At 68.9% G+C, this 22,808-nt stretch overlaps 3 protein-coding genes across 3 annotated transcripts; 2 read left to right on the forward strand and 1 right to left on the reverse strand.

Annotated features, from left to right (window-relative positions):
* The first annotated feature begins 842 nt into the window (after nt 1–842).
* Nucleotides 843–3,592, forward strand: POLR2H (RNA polymerase II, I and III subunit H). The gene is made up of 5 exons (XM_064516679.1): nt 843–1,069; nt 1,908–1,991; nt 2,540–2,633; nt 2,837–2,920; nt 3,038–3,592. Exons 1-5 carry the CDS (start codon nt 997–999, stop codon nt 3,153–3,155), a joined length of 453 nt encoding a protein of 150 aa, XP_064372749.1. The 5' UTR covers nt 843–996; the 3' UTR covers nt 3,156–3,592.
* A 570-nt stretch (nt 3,593–4,162) lies between these two features.
* Nucleotides 4,163–8,150, reverse strand: THPO (thrombopoietin). The gene is made up of 6 exons (XM_026094862.2): nt 8,031–8,150; nt 6,487–6,988; nt 5,318–5,445; nt 5,130–5,216; nt 4,708–4,872; nt 4,163–4,595 (listed from the first exon to the last, which is right to left on the reverse strand). Exons 2-6 carry the CDS (start codon nt 6,524–6,526, stop codon nt 4,413–4,415), a joined length of 603 nt encoding a protein of 200 aa, XP_025950647.1. The 5' UTR covers nt 6,527–6,988; nt 8,031–8,150; the 3' UTR covers nt 4,163–4,412.
* A 5,971-nt stretch (nt 8,151–14,121) lies between these two features.
* Nucleotides 14,122–22,266, forward strand: CHRD (chordin). Its single transcript, XM_064516680.1, has 23 exons — nt 14,122–14,306; nt 14,836–14,939; nt 15,574–15,700; nt 16,043–16,189; nt 16,269–16,386; nt 16,884–16,980; nt 17,084–17,225; nt 17,308–17,448; nt 18,057–18,139; nt 18,236–18,383; nt 18,481–18,587; nt 18,670–18,786; nt 18,854–19,010; nt 19,083–19,324; nt 19,421–19,534; nt 19,696–19,908; nt 19,984–20,077; nt 20,209–20,265; nt 20,350–20,453; nt 20,579–20,681; nt 20,768–20,922; nt 21,104–21,197; nt 21,735–22,266. The coding sequence occupies exons 1-23, from the start codon at nt 14,183–14,185 to the stop codon at nt 21,800–21,802; spliced, it is 2,856 nt and encodes a 951-aa protein (XP_064372750.1). The 5' UTR covers nt 14,122–14,182; the 3' UTR covers nt 21,803–22,266.
* Nucleotides 22,267–22,808: the final 542 nt, after the last annotated feature.

Below are 22,808 nucleotides of genomic sequence, written 5' to 3' on the forward strand. Positions count from 1 at the left end.
CCCCCCCATCGCAATGCACCCCCCCATTGCAATGCCCCCCCGGGAATGCAACCCCATTGCAAGGTACCCCACACGGCGATGCACCCCCACTGCAATCCGCTCCCGCTGCAATGCCCCCCCACCCACTGCAGTGCACCCTCCTCATCGCAGCACCCCCGCCCCACTGCAGCGCATCCTCCCCATTGCACTGCCCCCCTGGCAATGCACCCACCAACTGCAATGCCCCCAGGTGCAATGCCCCCCAGTGCACCCTCTAATTGTGATAACCCCCAATTGCAATGCTCCCCCAGTTGCAAGCCCCCCCATTTGCAAGGTACCCCCAGTTGCAGTGCTCCTACAGCTGCAATGCCCCCCAATTGCAATGCACCCCCCAAATTGCACTGCACCCCGCAAGTGCAATAACCCTCCCAACTTCAGTGCCCCCAATTGCAGTGAAACCCCACTGCAACGTCCCCAACTGCAAAGCCCCCAGGTGCAATGCCCCCCCAGGTGCAATGCCTCCCCAGCTGCAGCGTCCCCCACCTGCAACGCCCCTAGTTGCAATGCCTCTCCAGTTGCAGTGCCCTCCGAGTTGCAATACCCCCCCAATTGCAATGCCCCCCCAGTTGCAATGCCCCCGTATTGGAATGTGTCTCCAGTTGCAATGCATCCCCAGCTGCGGTGCCCCTGTCCGCCTGTCCCAGCCAGGGGCCCAGGCGGCGGCGAAGCCCAGCGCACTGCCGGGCCGTGAGGGGCTGCGGGGCCCGCGCTCGGCGCTGCACACGGGGAGCGCGGGGGTCCCGGGGTGCCCGAGAGGGGCACTAGGGCCGCGCGGACACCTGCGGCCGGGCCGGCCAGTGCGCAGGCGCCAGCACCGCCCCGCCCTCCTGAGGCTACTTCCGCCCTGCTGCGGCGCGCGGCGGAAGCGCGGCGGTGGGGCGGAAGCGCGGCGGCGGCAGCGGCGGCAGCGGCAGCAGGCGCCGGGGGTGCGGGCGCCGGGCGGGACCGGGCCGGACCATGGCCGGGATCCTCTTCGAGGACATCTTCGACGTGAAGGACATCGACCCCGAGGGCAAGAAGTTCGACCGCGGTGAGCGGGGCTCCGCGCCCGGGCCGCCGCTGCCGGCCCTCCGGGGAACCTTCTCGAAGGCGCCCGGCATGGCCGCCGCCTGCCCGGCCGTGCCTGCGCTCCGCGTCGCCTGCGGGCCACGGCCTGCCTGCCGCCGCCGCCTGCTGCCCCCGTCCCCCGGGGTGGCCCAAACCCACTGCCTCGGAACTGCCCCCCCCGAGCCTCACGCTGTCCCCCCACTGTGTCCCCACCAGTCAGTAGCTGACCCCCCCCCCCCCGGTATGCCTCACTGCCCCTCAGCCTCATGCTGCTGCCCTTTCCCCTGAGGGCCCCATTTTCCTGTCTGTCTCCTTCCCCCCACCCCACCTGTCCCGTTTTCTCTCCTCCATCCCGGGCTGCTCCCTCTGTATGCTGCATCTCCCTTGCTTCCCCCCTCCCCAGCCCATGAGTGCTTTCCTCAATGTGCCCCATCTCCTCCACACACACCCAGTTTGGGACTGCCCCATCTCCCTCTCTGCCCTTCCCACCCAATGTTGCATTGTCCCCCTTTCACCCTGGTGTGCCCCATGCCCTCATCCGCAGCCTGGACTGCCCCCTTCCTCCCCACTGCCATGGGCTGCTTTACCTTCTGGTGTGCCCCACCTGCATGCACGCAGCCCCATCTCCTGTCCATCTCCCTGCACACACCTGGGTCTGCCCTAGGCGCTTGGGACCAGCCCCTAGCCCTCTGCTCCCCCAAATAGCTCAGGTTCCAGCCCATGCTTGGTTGGGGGGAGGATGGTCTGCTCCTGGGACCCTGCACCCACCCAGCCTCTGGGGGCTTTTCTGTCCTTGCTTCTGACTCTGCTGTTCTCCACAGTGTCCCGCCTGCACTGTGAGAGCGAGTCCTTCAAGATGGACCTCATCCTCGATGTGAACATCCAGATCTACCCTGTGGACCTCGGTAAGCTCTTGGGCTGCTAGCCCAGAGTGTGCCAGGAGTGAGGTGTTGTCAGCCCTGGGTGGGGGAAGGTTGGAGGCACGCACTGGCACACAGAGGAGCAAGACTGAGATCAGACTTTCCTAGGCCCCTGTGCTGTCCCCAGGTCAGAGAAGGTGAGTGGTGCTGGGCGCTCTTGCTATGCCAGGGTGAGCTGGGTTGTGGCTCTTCTCACTGTGAGATTCATTTGGGTTTCGTTCTGCCCTGTTCCCCACGTATGCTCTGCGGTGAAATTGCATCAGCCGGTAGGAACCAAGCCTTAAAGAGGACTTTTGAGATGAGCTCCTGTGGCTAAAAATACTGGATGGCTGAAGACAGAGTCTTGCCATAAGTGGTGAGGAAGGCTGGAGTTAGTGCTGTAGGGTCTCAGGCACCTTCCCAGAGTTCAGCCTCATCCTCTGGGACACTGTGTGGAGATCTGTTGCTGCGTCCTATGAAAATGTCATCTGTGGCCGATGCTGATCTGGCTGTGTCACCTGCGTTCTCACGGCTCCTGTGCCCTTTCATCCCAGGTGACAAATTCCGCCTGGTCATTGCCAGCACCTTGTACGAAGACGGCACCCTGGATGACGGGGAGTATAACCCCACTGACGACAGGCCTTCCAGGTACTGGGGATGCAGCTGGCGTGGGTGGGTAGCACAGGTTGTGCCTGCGGGGATCCACAGAACAGCCAAGCGGTGGAGAGGGGAGAGGTTAAATGCTGAGGCTGTGTGGTACCTTCAACCAAAGGCTGCTTGGGTGGGGGATGCTGGGAAGAGGGAAGTATCCACTTTTGATTCTTCTCCAAAATCCCATTGTTCTGTTGCAGGGCAGACCAGTTTGAGTACGTGATGTACGGCAAGGTGTACAGGATCGAAGGGGATGAAACGTCCACAGAAGCAGCCACGCGTCTGTGAGTGTCCCTCAGAGAGGGAGCAGTGCCCCAGGGTAGTGTGGGGAGGCACAGGGATCTCAGACAGGATCTCCTGTGGGTTTCCCCGCTCTCACCAGTCTTCTCCTCCTGCCCCAGCTCTGCCTACGTGTCCTACGGGGGGCTGCTCATGCGGCTGCAGGGAGATGCAAACAATCTGCATGGGTTTGAAGTGGACTCCAGGGTTTACCTGCTGATGAAGAAGCTGGCCTTCTAGAGGAGGATGCATCTGTCTTGCCTCTGTGGGCTGCCCCAGAGACATTTTGCTGGCAAGTAAACAGGATCCCCGTGACCCTGCTTCTTGCCCCAGCGTCCGTGCTCCCAGGCCTCTCCAGTGCTGGTGGAGGAGGGGGACAGTCCCTCCTAGTCTTTTCTGACTCTTGCTGGGATTTGCAACCCCTTTCCACGTGGAGAGAGAGGTGCCTGGCAGCCAAGCAGGGGCCACGCTGGGTGCTCTGCAGTCCTGCTGGCTGGTAGTCGCTTCCCACCTTTGTCTTTCTGTATTTCAGAATTGCGCTCAGCCCCAGCCCTGGCCAAGGGCAGCTGGACTGGGACAGCCACCCGTCTGCGCTGGGGCTGGGATCCTTATCTGAGGAGCCATCCTGAGACAGGCCTGGCTCATTCGTGATTAAAGTGTTTGGGATGTGTTTTCTATACCTGGCTCTGTTGCCTGAGAGGCAAGGCTGGCCGGGAGCACTCACGCCTGGGTGGGGGGCAAGGGGGGCCCGCATCCCTCCCCAGAGGGCAGGCGGCATGGGTGCTGCGCAGCTCGTGGAGGGTGTTCTGCGAGTGGGCAGCATGGCAGGCATCAGAGGCAGCTGTGGCACCGGCTTCTGAGCTACAGCTCCTGCAAGGGGGGCGGGGGTTCAGCCTGGGCAGAGAGGTGCTGTGCACCTCCAAACCTGCCCCGGGCCCTTCCCTGTGACCCCCCCCGGGCATGATGCATACCAGGGCTGCTGTGCAGTCACAGCAGGGACGAGGGGCTGCCCAGCGCTGCTCGGTGGCAGCTCGCATCCCCCCCGTGAGGCAGTGGAGGCCTGCGGGTGCCGCAGGGCACAGCGGGAGCCTGTCTGCCCTGCAGGTCCCACAGCCGCCGCGGGAGGGAGCTGGGCGCTGGGGAGAGGCCCTGGAGCACGTCCCCCAGGGACTGCCTCTTACCGAGGCCCCTGGGACTGCGAGGTCCCCTGCCAAGGCCACAGCGAGGGGAGAAGGAGAACGCAAGCAGCTCTGTAGAAAAATAACTTTTTAATTGTAACGCCTTCACAGTAGAGCTGCCCACCCGGGTGGGAGCGGGGCTGTGCCCAGCAGTGCACAGCTATTGCTGTCAGCCTCCATGGGCTGTGTGGTAGCCAGAGGCTTGTGGAAAAGGAGTCAACCTTTTCCCTGCGGGCACCTTCCTGGGCAGCCAGGATGTGGCCCAGTGTCCTCCAGGTTTGCTCTGCCCTCAGATCAGCAGTGAGCCCTGTGTGTAGCCTCACCAGGTCCTGGGTGGGGGGTCTCTGCCACCCCCCTGACCGTGCTCGCATGAGTCCTTGGCCAGGTCGTGGAAGAAGAAGCGCAGCTTGCCCTGCACCAGCTGCCGGTAGGTGAGGAAGATCCCAGTGATGCGTGTCTGCTCCATAGAGCGTGGAGAGCAGCCTGGCTCCTGGGGTCCTGCCTGGGGGGCAGAGCACGACAGAGGGGTCACAAATGCTGTGGTGCCCAGCCCAGTGCGGTGGGCACCTGTGTCAAGGGTGCCCTGGCTTGGGTGGGGGACAGGGAGCCCTCACCTCCCTGCCGAAGGTCTGCAGCAGCAGGAGGAAGGAGTTGGCGTGTCTGTAAAGCTGGCTCAGCTGTCTGCCTGTGCACTCCTGGGTCACCTGCCTCTGGGCCTCCGCCACAGCGCCCACCAGCAGTGCCAGGTCGCACAGGATCTCCTGCTGCTTGGTCTCGTTCTGGGGAGAGCAGGCAGTGAGCACGCCAGCCCCTGTGGCGCAGGGGCTGCATAGTCCACTTTGTTCCCATGCTTGCCCTGGGTGAGAATGGGGGTCCTCCACCCCATGCCCATGGGATGCCCTGGTGCCATCAGATGTGCCGCAGGCATCCTGTGGCTGTTTACTGTCTGGGGTCTGTGTCCCTCTGCACACCCCACAGCTCCTTCCCCCGCCCTGTGGGCGTCCCAGTGCCGCACCATCCTCCCAGCCCCTCTCACCGTCTTGGTTCTCCACTGCTGGAGGCTGAAGTCCACCAAGGGCAGCACTATGGGGCAGCTGAGTGGGGGCAGCACCTGGCACTGGCTCTGGGGGGGGGAGAGGAGATGCTGCTGTGAGACACCTGGAGCCGTGCCTGCCCCTGCCTTGCCAGCCCAGCCTGGGGAGAGGGGGAGCAGCATATCCTCACCACTTTCTTCTCCATGTCCTTTGCCTCCCCGATGTACTTCTGGATGAGTCTGGTGTCGCAGACCAGCCGTGTTGGGCTGGCACGGCCCGCTTTCATGTGCAGGAGGAAAGATGTGAGGAGGAGCAGTCCTGGGGGGGAGAGAGGTTTCCTGTGGGTGCTGTGCCACCCTCCCTAGGCAGCTGCAGCTCGTGGTGATGCTTACAAGTGGCAAGTGTTTACCCCAGTCTGGTGGTGACTGATCACCCACCTTAGCAGCCCCAAGAGCTGGGCTTAAAATGAACCGGCCTACGGATTAAGCAGTTGGTGCTGGGCACTTCACCCAGCCCAGGACTGACCCCTGGGCGCAGGAGATGTTGGGTGAGGAGGGCCTGGTGCTGCTGTGCAGTTTGATGCTATGTCACAGCAAGGGAGGAGAGAGGTGTCCTGCCTTCCTCCTCATTCAGCCAGTGAGCCTCATCTCTCCAGAGGCTCTGCCTCTTGGGATCAGAGCCAGGAGCTACCCTGGTGCCTGGAAAGACGGGTGGTGCGTGGTGAGGGCTGCATGCTGCTGTGCCTGTGCCAGGTCTCCTGCTCCTCTCCAGCCCTGGGAAGCAGGCAGGAGCAGAGCTGCGTGGGCCCTGGGCTGTGCCCTCTCACCCTTGATAAGGGGCGTTTGTGCCTGGAGCAGCTCCAGGTGTCACGTGTGTGCGGGGAGTCCCTCCCTGCAGTGTCCTGCGGTGCACGTCTGCTCCTCGGGGCTGCTCCGGCCATGGGCTCGCCTGCCAGGCACAGCCTTTCCCAGCGCCAGTGGGATGCTGCTCCCCTGGGCACCCTTCAGCTGGGCGGCTGCTGTGCCCTGTGACTGCCCACCCTGGCAGCTGGCATCTCCAAAGGCCCCTTTGGCATCTGCCTGCTTCCCTAAAGCCCTTGATCCAGCCAGGTGTTGACAGCTATTTCCCGAGGGCGGGCATGGAGAAATGCTCAGATACCCTTGCGAGCTGGCAGGGGTTGGCTCCAGACCAAACGCAGCCACACTTGGGATTTGCTGACACAGCATAGGGCAAGGAGTGTTCTCCTCTCTGGGGGTGCCCCTGCCTGGGCAAGCTGCAGGCAGCATGGGCATGGTGCCTGCTGCCAAAGCAATGCCCCTTCCTCCTTGCCCCCGTCCCCCCTTTCAGCCCCGCACTCACTGTTCAGCTCCATGCTCAGCTGGGGGCTTCGGCCCTGCATTTTCCACTCTGGGGCCAGCGGCTGCTCCCTGGTTCCCGTCCCCCTTCCATGGAGGGCGGCTGTGGCGCGGGCTCCCCGCGAGCCGCCGAGCCGGGACGGAGGGCCGGGGCCGGGAGTACCCCTCAGGAGACACGGCGTGGCTCTCCGGCTCCGGCCCCGCCGCGGCAGCGCGATTTCCTGTTGTGTCGCTGCTGACCTTCGAGGAAAAGCACTCCAGGGGCCCCAGGGAATGGCTTCCTGCCTCCAGCCGTTTCCTCCCTTGGGCCAGGGCTTGGCAAGGATGTCCACGGTCACCCTCCTGGGCCACTCACCTGCCCCCTGGCCTGTGCCTGATCCCTTTGCGGCCAGGCTGGGCGTGGGGTCAGGCGCTTGGCAAGCTGTGACCGCCTAGGTGGGTGGCTGGCCGCTCGGCTGTGCCTTGGGCATAGGTGCCCACCTTGGGCAAGAAGGTGCTCCTGGTACCTGCAAGAGATGGGTTGATTGAGTGTGTGAAGACCTGCTCTGTGGGACCAGCACCTGAGATGGTGCCCTGCTCCCTGGCGAGTGTGTCCAGGAGGCAGGAGGGCCCTCAGGACCCTCACCCAGCAGTGAGCTCCAACCCCTGTGACCATCACCTGGAGATCGGCCCCATCCCCAGCAACCTGCACCGGGAGGTGGGCTGCAAACACTGCCACCCTCACCCAGAGGTGACCTGGGGAGACAAGCACCCCTGGAGGGGCTGCGGAGCATGGAAACCCCCTCAGAGCTGGGAAGGGGGATAGGGCGGGGGCCCTGGCTGGAAAGCGGCCCCCCAGGGCTGCTTCTCCAGCAGCAACAGTTGGCAGAGGGCTGGGTGAAAGCACCCACAGACACCCACTCCTTGAGGCTGGGAGATGCACCCCAGGTCTGCCCAGCACCCAGCCCTGGTGGGGCTGTACCCAGCCCAGCTGTGCCCTGCCCGCTGCAGGGCACCCCCGTGCCACCTCCTGGGACAAGCCCACCCCCTCCGGGGCACACGGGGGACCTTCTGGCCTGGGATATGGGGGGGGCAGGTGACCACACATGCACACGTGTACATGTATATGTGTTTACACGTACCTGTGCAACACACATGTGCCCACATGGACCCTCAGACATGTGTGCGCATGCACACTTCACACATCACACATCCGGTAACACAGATACCCCTCCCCTTGTGCACACACAGACACACACACACGCGTGCGTGTGCGCACACACGCTTGTGCACACACACACTGCGCATTCATGCAGCCCCCCCCCCCCCCCATGCAGCTCCCTCTCCCTTTCAGCAGCCCTCAAACCACATCCCCTTCCCCAGCTTACAGGTCTCCCCGCAGCCCATGCGCTTCATTCAGGCCCCCCCTGCTCTCGCACACTCCCACCCCTGCCCCTTGCGGCCGGCGGTTCCCGGCAGCGCCTGGCCGGGTGACAACAGGCAGAGTAAACACCTCAGCCTGCTCTGCCTGCCCCCGGCCCTGCTCAGCCCCCAGCCCTGGCAGCCCACCTTGCGGGTCGGGGGGCAGCTGCGCGAGGGTCCGGCAGCCCCCGTGGCTCCAGGGCCGATGCTGGCAGCCCGGCACAGCCCGGGCACGGCTGGCAGCAGCCAGAGCAGTGAGCACCGGGGTCAAACACCGCTGGGCCCCGTCTCTGCGGACGTGACATAATGCAAACGCGCCGCGCTGGCACTGGCACTGGCACCCAGAACCTCTCGGCCCTTGTGCCAGCGCTGTCCCGGCTCCTCCTGCTCACCAGCCGGGCCCGCGTGTGGCCCTGCCGTGCCCGCTCCCGTACGGGCACGAAGCCTTTCACGGTGCCAGGCTGGAGGATTGTGGCGCCCGGCGGTCGCTCGCCCGCAGCTCTCTGGTGCCAAATCTACGCGTGCCTCTGTAATGAGGCAAACAGACCTTGGGGGGAAACCAGAGGGCAGCTGGTACCTGGTGAGATGCCTGTGGACCCCAGTGGGCAGTGGAGGGTCCCGAGGTGCCTAAACAGCCCTTTCACCCCCAAATGCTCCTTTCCAGCCCTGCTGGGAGACAGGCAGTCAGCGAGAGGCCCTGCCCACGGGCAGCCTGGTGTTGTTCCCCTGGAAAGGGCAGTGCCAGTATCTCTGGCCCCTGCCGGGAGCATGGGAGGGTGAAGGCAGGTCAGAGGGGCAAACCCAGCACTGCGCAGCCCCTGGGGCACGCAGGGCCCAGGCACGAGGCACCCACAGCTCTGGGGCTGACAAGGAGGGGCACGGGGGCAGCGTGCGGGGCTCTGGGTACCCCGGAGGGAGCGGGATGCTCCGGCTGCTCCCACCACCCGGGCAGGCCCCTGGCGTGGCGGGGGGGCAGGAAGCAAGGAGGGGGCCGCTGGGCTGCACAGCCGGCTGGACCCTGGTGCCAACTTTCCCACCTCGCCTTAGAGGGTGCAAAGTGCCAGGAATCCCGCTGCGGGGGGTGGCCGTTCACACCCACTTCGCCGAGGTGCCAAGAGCAGCCGGAGGTGCCAGGCGGCAGGGGGAGGAGGGGGGCCGCGGGCAGGTGGCACAGCTGCTGTCCCCAAGGCCACCCAGATGTGCCCACCGGGCACCCCCAGGATGTTGGTGCAAGGCAGGGGGGCACGGGAAGCAAACCTGGGCTTCAAGGGGCGGGGTGGGGGGGTCCCAGCACCCTTTGAAGCCCCCATAAAAGGGCCCGGCATAAAGGGAGGAGAAAGTCAAAGGAACAAAGAGAGCGGCTAATCCTGGCGTGAGCAAACAGCCCCGTTTGCTCAGGGCCCAGCTGGCCCGGGGGCGGGGGGGAGAGGGCCAGGGCCACAGGGGGGACAGGGCCCGGGGGTGCAAGGCAGCTGGGCAGGACCCCCTGCCCAGGCTGGCCCTGCTCTGAGCTCGGGACAGGCCCGGCTCCCTGCGGGCCCGGAGAGCTCAGTGCCCCCTGCCCCCTCCACTTTACATTTGCAAATTGCCAATAAACATCCGTGGGCAAATACATCTGCCCATGGCCTCCCGCACGGCCCCCCGCGGCCCCCGGCCCCCGCCGGGCTGCCCCAGCCCCAGGCCTGGGAAAGGGCTGCACCAGGGATGGTGTTGGTGCTGGCCCCCCCGGCCGGGCAGCGACGGGCAGAGGGGCAGGGGGGCTTGCACAGGGCGCCGGGGCAAGGGTGCTGAGCATCCCAGGGGCATCCCAGGCTCTTGGGCCAGGCAGGGCTGCGGAGGCACCAGGACTAGCCCAAGCGATGCTCATGCCCGCACTGCAGCTCTTCGTCCCCGCCTGCCCCATCACGGGCCACCGCTGCCGCCCGAGCCCACGGGCACGTGCCCAGCCCGGCACCCCATTCGCTTACATGGGGGGCGGTGGGAAGGGGGCATGGCGGGGGGGCACCTGAGCCCCTCTGCCTCCGGGCTGGTGTGTGCCGGGCGGCGAAGGGGTTAATGCCAGGCGGCCAAGCCGCAGGTGGGCGCAAGAATGAAATTCCTTCTCGCCGTCCTGCGAAGTCTGGGCACAAATATTTGCCTGCATGTCCGGTGGGGAGGGGGGAGACCACCATCGCTCTGGGAGCTCGCTAATCCCCATGCCAAACAAGCCCCCCCTCCCCACGCTCCATACACCCCCCTCTTCCTCCCACCGGTGTCCCTCCATGAGCATCTGGGGAGGGGTAATTTGGGGTGGGGGGACACTGCCACCGGTGGGTGCTGCTACAAGCAGGGGACCTTCCCACACCGGCAGGGTGCTGGGAGCGGGCACGGTGCCATGGGGCAATGGCCCGAATCTGCTTGGCAGGACAAGTAAGGCTACCTGGGGGGCACCCCACAGCCAATGCCTTGATCCCGGCCCCTGGGCCGTGCCCGCTCAAGTGGGCACGGCCCAGGGGCCGGGATCAAGGCAAGAAGGGGCAGAGAGCCCCAGCCGCCTGTAATAATGCGGAGCCTGTAATAAGCTCCATGTGTTTGGAGACGAAAAGCAGCCGCTTTCCCCCCCTCCATCACCCCCGCGCCGGCTGCATCCCCTCCCTGTACCTGCCACCCCCCCAAAGCCCCCCGCCACCCCCAGACCCCCCTCGCCTTCGTCTGGGGCGGCCCAGCCCTGCGAGTCGCCTTCCAGTTGTGCAAATATTGCCGGAACGGCTGTAATCCCCGTGTCCAATGTGAATTATGAGATATTTCCACCCATTACGACAGCGTTTCCCCCCCTCTCCCCACCCCGCCGCGTGCGCGCGAGGCCGGGGGGGATTAGTCACGGGGCGAGCCGCGCTCGGCGTGGAGCTTCGGGGAGGCCACCGGCTCGCCGGGGCGCGTCGTGCCGGGGGGCTGCTCTCGGAGCAGGGGGCACCCAGGGGCGAGGGCGGCCATGGGAAGCGGAGGCCCCGGTGTGCGGTTTCGCCGCGACCGCATCCCCGGGGAGAAGAGGCTCCTTCCCGCCCCCCGAGCCCGGCTCGTGTTCAAAGCCTCGAGCGGACGGCAGCCAATGAAGCCAGACAACAGGGAGCTGCGTGGGGCGGGGGGGCAGCGGCGCGGGCAGGGCCCCCGCAAAGCCCAGCGCCAGGCACAGCGCCCTGGGAGGCGGCAGCCCCCCGGGAGACCCTCTCCGGCTGGCCCGGCTTTCTGGGGTGCTCGGTGGTTCGGGGTGTACGGGGGGTTTGGTGACCCCCTACGTCCTGCCGCAGCACCGCGGCGGAGCCGGGCACCTGCTCCAGGTAGCGACGGGCCAGGCGAGGGGCAGGGTGCCAGGTGGCCGTCGGAGCCCTCGGCGGGCTGGCCGGGGTGGCCCACAGCCGGCCGGCTCTGTCCCTGAGCGGATCCAGCTGCCAGCAGCTGGCAGGCCCTGTCGGGGCTGTCACGGTGCCAGGCCCGGCTCCGGAGCGCCTCAGAGCCGCCTTTGTGCAGGACACTCCCAGCACACATGTGCGGGCGCCGGGAACCAGCTGCCAGCACCGGGACCCATTCCCAGCCCCGCTCCTCGCTGCCCGGGCACCCCCGGTGCAGCCACCGCCCCCAGGCTCGGTGCAGAGGGACCCCGGCGCCCCGGCCGATGGGGACTCTAAAGTGGGCGTCCCTGCCCCGTTCGGCTCCAGGCACCCGCTGGCGTTTCCGGGCACCCCCGGGGCTGTGGGTGAGGGATGCCCAGGCACAGCTGGGGCAGATTTCCAGATTTCCCCCGCCTCCGTTTCCTCCCTGCCCATGTGCCTGCGTTTAAGCTGCAATTCTCGCCTCCCTGGGTGGAAATGCCTGGTGCTTCCTCCCCTGTGCCAACATGCCTCCCTGCCCCAAGCCTGGCACTGCCCGGGCTTCCTTCCGGCCCCCCACCTCGTCATGCCGTGGCCCCGTGCCTCAGTTTCCCCCTCTGCCAAGGGTTATATCCAGGCAGGTTTCCCGGGTTTCCTTCCTCCCCGGGAAAGGGGAGGGAGCTTCCCCCATTGCTTCCCCGCATCCCTGCGGCCGGGGCCGAGCCAGGAGACTGTGACGAGCTCTCGGTGCGCAGAGCCAGCGCCGGATTCCTGCGCTGCGCTCGGCTCTGGCACCGGCGGGGCGGCCGGGAGCCACCGCCCGCCTCCTCGCCGCTCGGCCCCGCGGCTCGCGCCTCGCCTTCCCGAAGGGCCGCAGCCGCCCCGCGGCCTGGCACCGCGCTCGGCGACGCTGGCACCGCCGCCCAGCCCCCGGCCCTCCCGTGCCCTCCGTGCCGCCAGATCCCAGCCCGGTGGGGACGCCGGGAGACAGGAGAGGGGACAGGTCGGTGCCAGCTCCGTGCAGTGGGGAGGGCGGGGAGCTTGGGGGGGGGCACCATGCCTGGGCATGGCCCCTGGCATGCGGAGGGGTCTTGCAAGCGGCAGGGTGCAGGGCCTGAGTTGTGCACCCGGGGATGTCCCCGGGCCCCCCCCCCGGTGGCATTGCAACCCTGGACCGGTGCCTGCAACACGCCAGCGCGCCGTCCCGCCGGGAAAACCCCAGCTGCTCCTCCCATGCCAGCTGCGCCCGCCGCGTGCCGAGGGAGCTCCCTGCAGCGGGGGCATGTCCTGGGCATCGCTGCCCCCGCGCCGCGGAGAGGCGTCCGATGGAGATGGGCCAAAGCGGGGCAGGGAAGGGGGCCGGGTGCCCAAGCCCGGCGGGGCGATGGGCCGCAGTGCCCCTGAAGCCGGGCACGGCCTGCCGCTCGCCGGCTGCGCGGAGGCCCGGGAGGAGCATTGCGGGGAGGTACAGGCCTGTTGTGCTCCAGCTGTGCCGCGTTTCCCTAGCTACACCGTGCAGCTGGCCGGGTGTTTGTACCGCCGAGAGTTGATTTTGGCAGCCCTGCGCCTCCCCCTCCTTCCCTCCCCGCCCGACACCCCTGCCTCCCACCTCCGGCCCCGTGTGCACGGGCGGTGGGCTGTGGGCACGGGTGGCACCCACGGGGGTCCCCGGGGGCAGAGCGGGACTCGCTTCCCTTTGGCCGGCTCCGTGCCTCAGTTTCCCCAGCTGGAGGATGCTCTACCCAGGCCTCTCCATGGTGTCTGCTAGCTGCCCGCCGCCGTCACCCTCGCCAGCCCGGGCACATGTGGGCGAAGAGCAGGATCAGTGCTGGGTGCTGCTCCCTCGGCCTCCTCCACAGCTCCCCCCTCCCCTCCCTGGCCACGGCACCCTGGGCGCCCGGGCTCCTGCCCCCCCTCGGCCTCTCCCGCAGGCAGGCAGGAGCCCGGGGTCCCACTGTGGCACCCTCCTCCGCCCGGGGTGTGCAGTGGCCGGGGGGAGCTGGGGGGGTCAGCAGGACAAGTGGGGAGGTGCATGTGAATCTCTGACTTTCTGGGGTGCAGGGTGGATTTGGGGGTGTCCAGAGAGCAGTGCTGCACTGGGGGGGGGTCTCCGCGGCTTGGGGTGTTAAACGGGGGGGGAGTGATATCTGCTGTGGGGCCAGGAGGGCTGGGAGACCCTGTATGCTGGGGGGTGCTGCAGCGCTGGAGGCGCTTCTGGGCCTTGAGGGCACCAAGCGCAGTGCTGTGGGGAGACAGGTGGGTCTGGGGCTCCTGGGGGGCTGCGTGGAGTCGGCCGGTGTGGGGGCTGCCCTGGGGGCTCGGGGTGCAGTGTTGACTGCAGGGGACATGTGGGGGGCTCTAAGCCTGGGGGTGCCCGTGCTCTGGGGGGGGCGGGCAGATGGGGAGGTCCCTGGGGGAGGGTGTGCTGTGGGGGGGTGCTGGATTGAGGGGGACACCCACAGGGGCCAAGCCTGGTGCAACCGGAGGGGGTCCAGAGGGGCACCCCATGCTTGGGGGTGGGCATGGGGGTGCCCCCAGGACGCCCAGTGCCCGGGGCGCCCCATGCCCGGGGGGGGGGTGGCACGCGGCTAGGGGCACCCTGGGGTATCCCATGCCCGGGCGGGGGGGCAGAGGGATGCGGGACGCCCCCGGGATGCCCAGGGCCCGCGGCACCCCACGCCGGGCGGCGGCTACGTGCAGCCGGGCGGCCCACGCGGGGCGCCCCGGGGCGGCGGGGCCGGAGCGCGGCGGGGGCGCGTCCCCCCGGCCGGCCGCTGCTGCGCCTCATTAGCGGGGCCTTTGTTTGCACAGGGCTGGCGGCTGCCGCTTGCCCATGCCGCCGCCTATAAAGCGGGGCCGGGGCCGGCGGCCGGGCAGAGGCGGCGGCAGGAGGCAGCGGCCGGCCCCCCCTCCCCGCCCCCGGCCGCCTGGCTCCCCCGGCCGGCCGGCACCATGCGCGCCGCCCTGCTGCTGCTGCTGCCCGCCCTGCTGCTGCTGCCCGCCCGCGCCGCCCGCCCCAAGCTCGCCCTGCCCATCCGGCCCGACACGGAGCCGCTGCCCCCCGGCGGGGCGGCAGGTAGGGCCCCTTCGGGCACCCCCTCCCCGTGTCCGCCCCCCGCGCCCCCTCCCTGCACCCCTGTCTTGCATCTCGTCCCCGCACCCCTCCTTGCATCCGTCTCCCTGCACCCCTCTCCTTGCAGCCACCCCTTCTTGCACCCCCTCTCCGGCATCCCCTTCTTGCCCGCCTTCTCCGCACCCCTCTCCTTGCACCCCTCTCCGGAAACCCCTTCTTGCACCACCCCTTCTTGCACCCCTTCTTGCACCCCTTCTTGCACCTCCCCCCGGCATCCCCCTCCCCGGCCCCCCCCCCTTCTTGCACCCCCCCCCTTTGCATCCCTCCCCGGCCCCCCCTTCTGCCCCCCCTCCCCGCACCTCCTTCTCGCACCCCCCCTCGCACCCCTTCCCGCGCCGCTCCCTGCGCCCGCTCGGGCCCCCGGGGGGGCCGGGCCGGGCCGGGGCCGGGGGTGGTGCCGCCCGGTGCCCGCCCCCGGGGCCGGGGCAGGCGCGGGGGGGCGGCTCGGAGGTGATCGGGGGGGTCTCCGCAGGCTGCGCCTTCGGGGGGCGCTTCTACGCCCTGGAGGAGACCTGGCACCCGGACCTGGGGGAGCCCTTCGGGGTCATGCGCTGTGTTATCTGCCACTGCGAGCCGGTAAGGGCCCCCAGCCAACCCCCCCGGCGCCCCGAGGGACCCCCTTCTCCCCCCGCATTAGCAGTGCAGGGCAGGTGCCCCCTGGGCAGGGGGGAAATGGCCCCCTGACACAAGCCCCCCCATGGAGAGGGGGAGCAGGGATTCCTCCAGCCAGCTGGACACCTGGGTCCCCCCCGCCCCGGCAGGGGGGAGGAGAAGGGGGGTCTTAAAGGATCAGGCTTCATTGCTCCTCCCGCTCCTGGGGGATGGCCCCCGGCCCCCTCCTTCCGAGCAGCCCCCCGAGGCCGGGGCTGGCGGCGGCCGCGTGCAGCTGGGCAGGGGGATGGGGGCTGCGGGGAGGGGGTCCGACCTTGGCCGCGGTACAGGCAGCTGGGGGCTGCGTGCAAGGTGTCTGCAGGCAGCCCGCGGGGGGGGCGGCGGGGGAGTGCCCAGATGCGCAGGGGTGCTGGGGCCCTGTGCTGTGCCACCCCACTTGCCCCGGCGGGGGCAGTGGTGCCCCATGGAAAGGGGGTCCTGGGTGCTGCCCATCACCGGAGCCCGCTGGGAGATGCCGGTACCCACGGCTCGGAGATGCCGGTACCCACGCGCACGCACCTCGGCCCGCGTTGGCGACTCGGCACCGCTGTCCCCACAGCAGAGGAACCGCCGAGGGAAACCGCTGGGGAAGGTGAACTGCAAGAACATGAAGCAGGACTGCCCGGTGCCAGCCTGCCCCAGGGCCACGCTGCTGCCTGGGCACTGCTGCCAGACCTGCCCCAAAGGTGAGGCTACCAAGGGCCCCCCGCTGCCCGGGTCCCTCCGGCAGCCGGGCCGGTGCGGAACGTGGCTGGGGGCGCGGGAAGGGGGTCCCGTACCCTTACTGGGGTGCTGGTGCGGTGTTGGGGCAGGGGAAGCCCTGGCGGACACTGCCCCCCCAAACCACCCTGCGAAGGGATGCAAAGACGGGGCCCGGGGCCAAACCCCATCCCTCTGCCTGCGCCCCCCGTGGCAGAGCCCGCAGTGACTTGCCGGGCACAGCTAAGTCTGTCGAGGTTGGGGTCCCTTAGCGCCCTCGGGCCCAAGCAGCCCGGTGCAGTCCCCCCGTGCTGTGCCCACCGTGCCAGGCCTGCCAGGCTCGCCAGAGAAGAGCCCCGAGTCGCCCTTCGATGCCTTCGAGTACTTCCAGGACAAGGACGACGACCTGGACAAGCCCTACAATGACCGCTCCTACCTCGGCTCCGAGGCGCTGGCCCGCGACGATGCCCGCACCGGTGAGCCGTCCCGCCGCCGCCGCAGGTGCCCGCCGCCGCTGCCAGCTCCCCCCTCGGTAACCACCCCCCGCTTCCCCAGAGTTCGTGGCCTTGCTGACGAGTGGCCCGGAGCCCTGGCACCCCACGTCCGGCGCCGTGGCCAAGGCGCAGTTCACCCTCCTGCGCTCCTACCTGCTCTTCTCCATCAGCTACGAGCGGTGAGTGCCGCCGCAGTGCCCGCTGCCCCGGCGCCCAGCGCGGTCGCCTACACAAGTGGGGGGATGCTCTGGTACCCGTGCCTCAGTTTCCCCTCCGAATCCCCCCGCGGGGCGCTGCTGCGGGGTCCCTCGTTGCCAGCGCGCCCTCCCCGCCGGCTGCCGAGCATCTCCGCTCCCTCCCTCCTTCCCTCTCCGGTTTCTTCTTCGCTGCCTTGCTTCCAGGCCCCTTTGCATAGTAAAGTGGTGACTAATTTCCAGCTCCGACCGGGAAGCCAAATGGAGCCGAAAATGCTCCTAATTTCCAGCCGGGCCCGGCCGCTCGGCTCCCCGCGAGTCCTGCCCCAAGTGGGGACCTCCCCTGCTGCATGGTGCCACCTGGGCAAGGGGGACCCATGGCGGGGGGACCCCAAATTGCTGAGCAAACTGCAGGCGGGGGGCTGCTGCCCCAGCAAAGGGGGGTCCCCACTGCTGAGCCCTCCGCCCCACGGCGCCCACAGGCTGGGCCGGCCGAGCCGGGTGCGCTTCAGCGACGCCGAGGGCACCGTGCTGTTCGAGCACCCCGTGCAGAAGAGCGCCGCCCCCGAGGACGGCATGGTGAGGGGGGCCGGGGGGCCCCGTGACGCCCCGCTCCGCGCCCCCTTCCTCGCCCGGCCGGGCCGCCCGCCGCCCCCCGGCCCACCACTGTGCCTGCCCGCAGCTCTGCGGCATGTGGCGGACGGTGTCCAAGGGCACCGTGCAGCTGCTGCGCGGCGAGCAGCTCCGCGTCTCCCTCGTCACCCGGGCGCAGCCCTCCGGCGAGGTCCACGGCCACATCCTCAAGCACCGGGCGCTCTTCGCGGGTAAGGGCTCTGCCACACGCCTCCCAGGCCGGGCGCCCACCGGCAGGCCACAACGCCCCTCACGCCCCCTCTCTCCCCCCAGAGACCTTCGGGGCCATCCTGACCTCGGTGGACCCCGCGCACCTGGGTGCCGGTGGCATGGCCATGCTGACGCTGAGCGACACCGAGGACAACCTGCACTTCATCCTCATGGCCCGGGGGCTGCTGGAGCCGGGTGCCGGGGGTGAGGGGGGCACAGGGGCCCTGCCGGGCCAGGGCAGCCGGCGGGGGGTGCGTGGGGGTGTGCAGAGGCTGGGGGTGGATTGGGGGGGGTAGGTGGTGTGCATGGGTGGTTGTGACTCAGGACTCAGAGTGTTCATAGGGGGTGTGCATGGGATGGATGTGGGTCGGGGGGTGCATAGGGGGTGTGCATGGGATGGATATGGTTCAGGGTATGCATGGGATGGATGTGGGTCAGGGGGTGCATGGGGGTGTTCATGGGCTTTATCTGGGTCAGGGCATGCATAGGGGGTGTGCATGGGATGGATGTGGGTCAGGGTGTGCATAGGGGGTGTGTGGGCTGCATAGGGGTCGGGGGACATGCAGGGGTGTGTGTGATGGCAGGGGCTGCGGGTCAGTGCGCAGAAGGGTGTGGAGGGGTGCTGGGGTGTGGGAGGCTCCAGGGCTGGGGGTGTGGGGGGACGGTGCATGCTGGGTGTGCGCTGGGTGTGCGTGGGTCATGGTGTGCGGGGGGGCAGAGAGAAAGCGGGGGGCCGGTGCAGGGACTTGCAGGGAGTGGGGGCTCCTGGGAGCACCCGTCCACAGCGGGGTCAACCCTCTCCATCTTGCTAGAGTTGCCCTGGGTCCCGCTGCGGGTGCGCATCCTGCACCAGGGCCGGGTGCTGCGGGAGGTGCACGCCAACATCACCGTGGAGGTAAAGCCCGCTCGCGCCCGCGTGCCCCAGCAGCCCACAGTGCCCGCCGTGCTGGGGCTGAGCATCGGCCCTGTGCCCCCCCCTCCCCCTTGGCAGGACCCCGACTTCGCGGAGGTGCTGAGCGACCTGTCGGCCCGCGAGCTGCAGTGGCTGGTGCAGGGGCAGCTGCGCATCGTGGCCGAGACGGAGGGCCGGCACGCCCGGCGCCTGGCCGGCACCATCACCACCCGCCGCAGCTGTGACAGTGAGCGTGGGACGGGCGTGGGGGCCGGGGGGGTGGTTGCGTCCCCCATGCCAGCCTGACATCCCCCCTGCCCTGTGCTTTTCTCCCCGGGCTCAAGCCATGCAAAGTGTGCTGTGCGGAGCGGACGCCTTGGTGCCGACCAAGACGGGGGCGGTGGGCTCGGCCAAGCTGGCGCTGCACGAGAACGGCACGCTGGAGTACCAGGTAAGGAGGCGGGCGGCACGGTGTGGGCACAGCCCCGGGGGGCACCCGTGCTGCTGCTGCCCGCGCTGCGCCCTGCCCGCAGGTGCAGGTGGTGGGCACCGCCAGCGAGGTGGTGGGCATCACGCTGGAGACCAAGCCGCGGCGCAAGAACAAGAGGAACGTCCTCTTCGACATGACGCCCAGCTACCACGACGGACTGGTGCGTGCCGGGGGGAGGGGGGGGGTGGTATTGGGGTGCCTACCCGTGCCCACCTGCGTGTCTTCAGGCCCAGGGCACGTGGCCCGGCCCCAGCGCCCGCGACGCCCACATGCTGCTGCAGAATGAGCTCTTCCTCAACGTGGCCACCAAGGACTGGGTGGAGGGCGAGCTGCGGGGGCAGATCATCTCCCTGCCCTACAGCGGGCTTCTGGCCCGCTACACAGGTATGGTGGGGGGTGTCAGCGGGGGGGGGGACATCCCAGTCCCCCCGCCAACGGCGCTGTCTGTGTGCGCAGAGATGCCAGTGGTGCTGGCGGGGCAGCTGGTGGCACCGGCGGTGGGCAGCGGGGCCGGGGGGCATGCCTGGCTCTCGCTGGACGAGCACTGCCACCTGCACTATGAGATCACCGTGGCAGGGCTGGGCCGCCCAGCCGACGGCACCGTCAGCGCCCACCTGCACGCCGAGCCCGGCCCCCCCGGCGTCCGCCACCACCACCACCCCCCGAAGCGCCTGCTCAAGGGTTTCTACAGCACCGAGGTGAGGCGGGCGCGGGGTGGGGGCCCTTCCTCCCCGGGGCGCCCTCCTCCTCCTCCTCCTCCTCACGCCCTGCCGCCCCTCTCGCCCCCGTGCCAGGCTCAGGGGGTGCTGAAGGACCTGGACGCCGAGATGCTGCAGCACCTGGCGCAGGGCACCGCTTTCCTGCAAGTCAGTACCAAAGCTCACCCTCGCGGCGAGCTGCGGGGCCGGGTAGGTACCAGGTGCCATCTGCCAGTGCCCGGCTGTGTCCCCTGTCCCCATCTCCTGGGGGACACACCAGGATGCTGGGATGCATGCCCACGTGCTTCCTGGTGCATCCTCCACCTGCCCCCGGGACCCCCGGCGGTGCCAACGCCACTGCCCCCTCCCAGGTGCACATCCCCAACCGGTGCCAGGCTGGCGGCGCCCGCCTGGTGCCGGGGGGGGCCCAGGGGGAGGCCGAGCTGGTGGAGGCCTCCAAAGGCCGGGACGCTGAGCAGCTGAAGAAGGACCCCAACTCCTGCTTCTTCGAGGGGCAGCACCGGGCGCACGGCGCCCGCTGGGCCCCCGACTACGACAAGAAGTGCTCAGTGTGCAGCTGCCAGGTGAGGGGGCCGGGGGGACTGTCAGGGTGGCCGGCAGCACCCATGGGCACCGTGTAACAGGCCGCGCTCCTGCAGAAGCGCACGGTGATCTGCGACCCCATCCTGTGCCAGCCGCTCAACTGCACCCGCCAGGTGCACCCCGAGGAGCTGTGCTGCCCCGTCTGCGCAGGTACGGCGGTGCTGGGGCCCAGGCAGCATTTCCCCCGTCCCTCTCGGGCGCTGGCACTGCCCCAGCCTGGCAGGGGATGCGTGCCCTGCCGGCACCCAGGTGCCACCCCTCACGTCCCCCTGTCCCCGCAGAGAAGGTGGCTGGGCAGGAGGAGCTGAAAGCGGAGCGAGCCCGGGACAGCAGTGAGGGTGAGTCCCAGCGGGCGAGATGCCCTGCTGCTCCATGGAGGCTGTGCCCACCTCCTCCTCCTCCTCCTCATCTTCCTCCCACAGGCTGCTACTTCGACGGCGACAAGACGTGGCGAGGCTCTGGCACCCGCTGGCACCCCGTCGTGCCCCCCTTCGGCCTCATCAAATGTGCCATTTGCACCTGCAAGGTGAGTGTTTGCCCCCCAGCGGCCGGGCAGCCCCCCCCGGGGGCTCGGGGCAGGGCCCCGCGCCAGCGCCCCGTGCCTGCTGCTCACCCTGGGGCCCGGCCCGGCCCCCCCGGCGCTCCCCCCAGGGCACCACGGGTGAAGTGCACTGCGAGAAGGTCCAGTGCCCGCGCCTCACCTGCACCAACCCCGTGCGCGCCAGCCCCTCCGACTGCTGCAAGCAGTGCCCAGGTGCGTGCCCTTGGCCCCAGAACCACTTGCCCTGGCCTCGTCCCCCCCCACCACCACAGGCAGCCCCCCAGTGCCCTCTCCCACAGCCCCAGAGAGGAGCATCCCCGAGCTGGCTGACACGATGCAGGCAGATGGGCCCCGGGCCTGCCGCTTCGGGCGCCGCTGGTACCTCAACAACGAGAGCTGGCACCCCTCCGTGCCCCCCTTCGGCGAGATGAAGTGCATCCTGTGCTGGTGTGTGGTGAGTGCGCCAGGCCTCGGGCAGCACCGGCTGCCGGGGCAAGGCGAGGTGCCCCCGTGCCCCTCTCTGTCCCCAAAGGGTGTGAGGGGAAGGAGCCCGGGCTGGCGTCCTGGGCACCCGCCGCCCCCTGCGGCACCCCGCCGGGCTCCCTGCGCCTCAGCCCCCTTTTTCTCCACTGCAGTCGGGCGAGACGCACTGCCAGCGCCAGGAGTGCCCGCCGGCCGCCTGCGCCAGCCCCGCCAGGAGGGACAACCCCTGCTGCGCCAAGTGCCGGGGTGAGTGAGCCGGTGCTTGCACACCCTCTCGCACGTTTGCACGCTCACTGCTGGGCGCATATGCTCACAGCTGAGCGCTCGGCTTGCACGCGCCAGTGTGCGCATGTGCACACGCCTGCACACTGTCATGCATCTCTGCACACTGATGTTCACATCCCTATGCACAGCGCCGTGCGTCTCTGCACGCCAAGGTTTGCACACTGCCGCACGTGCACAGCAGCCCACACGCTCGCACCCACACCGGCACCCTGCTGTTCGCACCGGCAGGCACGTGTGCATGCCTGCATGCACGACTGCAGACTTGGCCTTTGCATGGTCCCCCCTCTGCGACCATCCCCACTTCCCCTGCGGTGCCTGGGCATGTGTCACCGCTCACCCAAACAGCTCTGGGTGCCCCTCACCCATCCCCAGCCCCTGCAGGTGCTGAGCTGTGTCTGGGACCACCCTGAGCTCTCTCCCAGGCCAAGCCTGGCACTGCCCTGGCCCCCCTGTGCCTGTCTTCAACCCCCCTTTCCTTCCCCCCACTTGCCCCCGCAGCCCCGGATGCCGCCCCAGACACCCAGGAGAAGGTCCACGATGCCACCGCGGAGGCCTGGAGCCATTAAGCAGTGAGGCGATGCCCAGGGCTGTGCCAGCCCGCAGTGACGCCAGGCAGCCGTGCGGAGAGCCCGCGCTGTGCCAGCCCCTCACCCCTGCCCTGCCGGCGAGGCATGGGGTGGGGGGCACCCAGGAGCACCGAGGGGCTGGATGGGGCCCACCCCGGGCACCCCCGTCTCGGTGCAAGACCGGTCACAGGTGCCCCAGGTGGCACCCTGCGGGCTGTGATGCTGAGGGGGGCCAGGTCTGCCCTCCGCGCTCACCCTGGGGGCAGGGGGGGCTGGGGGCACCCACCTCTGTGCCCTGAGCCCCCCCGGCTGGCGGGCACAGCGGGCACCGTGCCCACCTTGTACATAGTGTAAAATCCTTCCTGCCCCCATCTCACTGCACCCCCCGGCTCAGCTGGACTCGTCATGTAATTTATGGTGCCCGGGGATGGGGGCCCTGATGTATTTATTAAAAACAGAGCTATCACCCACCCTGCCCCTCTGCGTCTCCCTAGCGGTGGCGGGCTGCAGGGCTGCGCCCCCCCCCCCCCCAGCCTGCTTTGCTCTCTGCTGGGGCCTGCGCGCCCTGGCACTGCCCCTTTGGTGGCACGGGGGGGTGCTGGGGGTTGCATGGGGCCACGGAGCCAGTGGCAGGTCCTGGGACGCCCACACAGGCTGGGCACGGGTGGGGGGGGGGTTGTGCCAGCTGCCTGGTACCCGAGGGGGGCACCAGCCCTGAGCTGGTTGATGCCACAGCAGCGCCTGCCCACAGCCACCCGTCCCCGGGCCGGGAAGCGCCAGGGCACGAGACCTCCAGGGAAGCGCTGCCCCAGTTGCCCCAGTACAGCCACACTGGGCCTTGCCAGGCTCACGGCGTCTGCGGGTGCCCCAGCACTGCCACCCCCTGGGGTCCCCACTGGGGGGGACCGGGACACCTCCTGGGACATCCCTGTGCTATCCTGGGATTGACTGGGGCAGTGCCAGAGCTATACTGGGCTGTACTGCAACAGGGACAGAGCTGTAAGGA

Source organism: Dromaius novaehollandiae, chromosome 9 (genome assembly GCF_036370855.1).
Source record: "Dromaius novaehollandiae isolate bDroNov1 chromosome 9, bDroNov1.hap1, whole genome shotgun sequence".
In the NCBI taxonomy this organism is placed as follows: domain Eukaryota; kingdom Metazoa; phylum Chordata; class Aves; order Casuariiformes; family Dromaiidae; genus Dromaius; species Dromaius novaehollandiae.